This window comes from Phalaenopsis equestris, unplaced genomic scaffold, assembly GCF_001263595.1.
Source record: "Phalaenopsis equestris unplaced genomic scaffold, ASM126359v1 Scaffold000638, whole genome shotgun sequence".
Classification (NCBI taxonomy): Eukaryota; Viridiplantae; Streptophyta; class Magnoliopsida; order Asparagales; family Orchidaceae; genus Phalaenopsis; species Phalaenopsis equestris.
Window position 1 is genome coordinate 29,233 of NW_018165078.1, and position 3,740 is coordinate 32,972.

Sequence of the window (3,740 nt, forward strand, 5' to 3'; positions counted from 1 at the left end):
AAGCCTTCTTATAAGAGAAGAATTGAAAGAAAATTCATATTTAATGATATTAATTTTTTGAATCATATCAAATTTAAGGGCATTTAACTTTTAATAAAATTAACAAATTCTTAGTTATATTTATATATATATATATTATATATATATATATGTTCTGATTAAATGAACATACTTCTTTTTTGTTATTTATGATTATAGGTAATTATTTGTTTTATGTGATAAAATTTATCTTGAATTGATATCTAAAATTGATGCATTTATATGTATACTAAAGTTTAGTATTTTTTTATTTTAAATTAGAATTTAGAGTTAGAATTGCTTTTTCAAATAGCTGGCTACAGAGCCGAATAGTCAGCAAAAGCACATTTCAATCACGTGCCTGGGAACGCCAACGCGGAATCCGCTTGCAGGTCCACCAAACGCAATAAATACCCGAATTTAACTTCTACAAGTCCGAATTTGAGTTGTACAAGACCCGGACAATCTCCCCCCGCCACCCGCTAAACAGATCCGAAGTATTAGAATCCCATTTGCCGAATTCCAATCACTCCAATATCTCGCTCTCCGCCATGGCATCTGCTTCCCTGCTCCTCCTTCTCTTCACTTCCACCATCTCTATCTTCCTCCCACTAGCCCTTTCTCGACGCTTCGACTACCCCACGGCGAACCTTTCCACCCTATGGACTCTCGGCCCCTCCCTCGCCCACAATATCAGCTACCCCGACGGCTCCACCGTTCTCCCCCTTCTTCTCCGCGGCAACTTAGGCCCTTCCTTCGCTTTCGGCTTCTTCTGCTACGCCCCCTGCTCCACCTTCCTCCTTTCCATTTACATCGTCTACACCAACAGTGCCTCTATGATCACCAACCTAATCATTGCCCCGCCGCGCGTCGTTTGGTCGGCAAATCCTAACCGTCCCGCGCACCTCAACGCCACTGTTCTTTTCTCCTCCGACGGCGACCTCATCCTCCGCGACGCTGATAGCAGCGTCATCTGGTCCACCAGCACCTCCGGCCACGGTGCGCAAAACCTAAGTGTATTGGATTCTGGCAATCTCGTAGTTTTGAATCGGGAAGGGAGGCAACTTTGGGACTCCTTTGATCACCCGACCGATTCTTTGCTGTTAGGTCAGAGCTTGAGCAAAGGGCAGAGGCTTACGGCGAATTCCTCTGCTACTAACGCTACTACAGGTCAGTTGTACGTTGAAATTCTTGATGATGGATTGCATGCTTTTATTGATTCGAATCCTCCACAACTTTATTACGCGAAAACATTCTCTGGATCTTCGAAATCCAAAAATCAGTCCACCTTTGTGACATTCAATAATGGTAGCATCGACATTTTTGTGCTATTTCTCCAACCAGGAGTGCCCGATTTTTCAATCCCTTTACCTAGGGATTCGTCCTGTCAATATTTGAGATTGGAAGATAATGGGCACTTTAGACTCTATGGATGGAATAATGCCCAGGTGGAAGTATTTGGCCGAAGTTTTTGACATTTTTCCTGATGATTGTGCTTATCCTACTGTTTGTGGTCAGTATGGGATTTGCTCAAATGGGCAGTGCACTTGTCCTCAAAGTGCTGATGGACATTCTAATTACTTTAAGCCGCTTAATTCAAGGGAAATCAATTTAGGCTGCAGTGCTGTGACACCTATTTCCTGCAAGTCGGTTGAAAGCCACCAATTTTTAGAGTTAGACAGTGTTTCGTACTTCAATTCTATTGATCCTTCTGCCATTACAATGAATATGGCTGATATAGAGAGCTGCAAACAGGCTTGCTTGAGAAATTGCTCCTGCAAGGCGGCTCTTTTCCAATATGGTGGAAATGCGTCGAGCGGTTCTTGTTATCTTCCTTCACAAATATTCTCTCTCATGGACAACAAACCAGCAATCACTCACTACAATTCATCTGCATTTATCAAGGTTCAGGCTGCCCTGTCTGTTAGTCCTAGCCCGGTAAATGACACGGTTGGTTCAGGCACTTCTCAAGGAACCACGACCACTCAAAGTTGGAGGAAGAAGCTTGTAATTGGACTTATATCAGGTTTTATAGTGGCGGGCTTAATTGTCGCCTTTATCATCATATATGTGAGAAGAAGAGCAAAGCAGCTGGAAGAAGAAGAAGAAGATCAATTTGATGAAATTCCTGGAATGCCGTCTAGATTTTCATATGAGGAACTGAAGTCTGCTACAAGAAACTTCGAAGAAAAGCTCGGGAAAGGAGGATTTGGCACTGTTTTCAAGGGAACATTGAGCAATGGAACTAATATTGCGGTGAAGAGGCTGGATGGTGTTGGTCAGGCGAAAAAGCAATTCTTGGCAGAAGTTGTGACAATTGGTAGTATCCATCATATAAATCTTGTTAGTCTAGTTGGATTTTGTGTTGAGAAGTCTCACAAACTTCTTGTCATGGAGTACATGCCCAATGGATCACTTGACACATGGATATTTGGAAAAACAAAAGATTCTGCCCTAGACTGGCGAAATAGATGTAACATCATTCTTAACATAGCTAAGGGGCTCTCATACCTCCACGAAGGATGCAGGCATACGATTGTTCATATGGACATTAAGCCCCAAAATATTCTTTTAGATGAAAAATTCATCGCCAAGGTTGCAGATTTTGGCTTATCTAAACTGATTGATCGGGATCAAAGTGAGATTATGACCAGAATGAGAGGAACACCTGGATATTTAGCCCCGGAGTGGTTGACATCAATAATTACTGAAAAAGTGGATGTTTATAGTTTCGGTATCGTTGTCTTGGAGATCATTTGTGGAAGAAAGAATCTCGAACCTTCCTTGAATGAAGAAGCTGTAAATTTAGTTGGTTTAATCCAAGAAAAGTTGAAAGATGATCGGTTAGTAGAATTATTTGATCAAAATAGCAATGATATGCAAGCACGCAAGGAAGAAGTCCTTGAGATGATGAGACTTGCTGTATGGTGTCTACAGAGTGATTGCAATAGAAGGCCTTCTATGTCCATGGTTGTGAAGGTTTTGGAAGGCTTCTCAGATGTGGATGTTAACATAGATTATGATTTGCTAGGTAATGATTATGCACAAATAAAATTACCTGAGATAGGTTCTCCAAGTCTCGTTGATAACAATGAACAATATTCAGAGCTAGTTGGTAGGTAAAAATCTTCAACTCACATTCAAATTGAAGCTATCAAAGGGTACAGCTGAGTTCAATTCGCTATGGTAAATAGGCAAGTGTATGATGCAAGACAAGCTAAAAGTCTTTTCTTTAAATCATTTATGAAGGTTAAATTTTATGATATTTGTTTGTAATAAAATTAATTAATTATTTTTTTTCTTTGAAATATCAGGAAGCTGGTAATTTTAGGTTTGATGGAAAACTTTAAAACCTCTCCATTATTCTCTTCCAGAAATAAATAGAGTTAAAATATCATCTGTTGTCTTTAAAAGAAACCCAACAATTCATAGATTTATGTTTCAACTTTCCCTCGAAACTTCTGTTAATGTTTTCTTTTAGCAAAGCTTGTCATTTCTACATGGGTTATCTTTCTATCTTATCATATATTTTATTTTATTTTTTATTTTATTTATTTATTTTTAAATGCACAACATTACATATTATGTACTTTTAATCATGCAGCGAGTCACATCATTAAATTATGCATATATAAAGTCACAAACTTAAAACTTTTGCAGTTGAGAGAAGCATAATGTTATAAAAAGTTATGGATTGCTTGAAATAATTAAATTATCTATTT

General features: G+C 38.9%; 1 protein-coding gene across 1 annotated transcript; it reads left to right on the forward strand.

The window, feature by feature from the left end:
- Positions 1–475: 475 nt before the first annotated feature.
- Positions 476–3,263, forward strand: LOC110030044 (G-type lectin S-receptor-like serine/threonine-protein kinase SD2-5). The gene is given in 2 exon segments (XM_020732587.1): positions 476–1,466; positions 1,468–3,263. Coding segments are annotated over 2 exon segments (2,571 nt in total). The 5' UTR covers positions 476–569; the 3' UTR covers positions 3,142–3,263.
- The last annotated feature ends 477 nt before the right edge of the window (positions 3,264–3,740 follow it).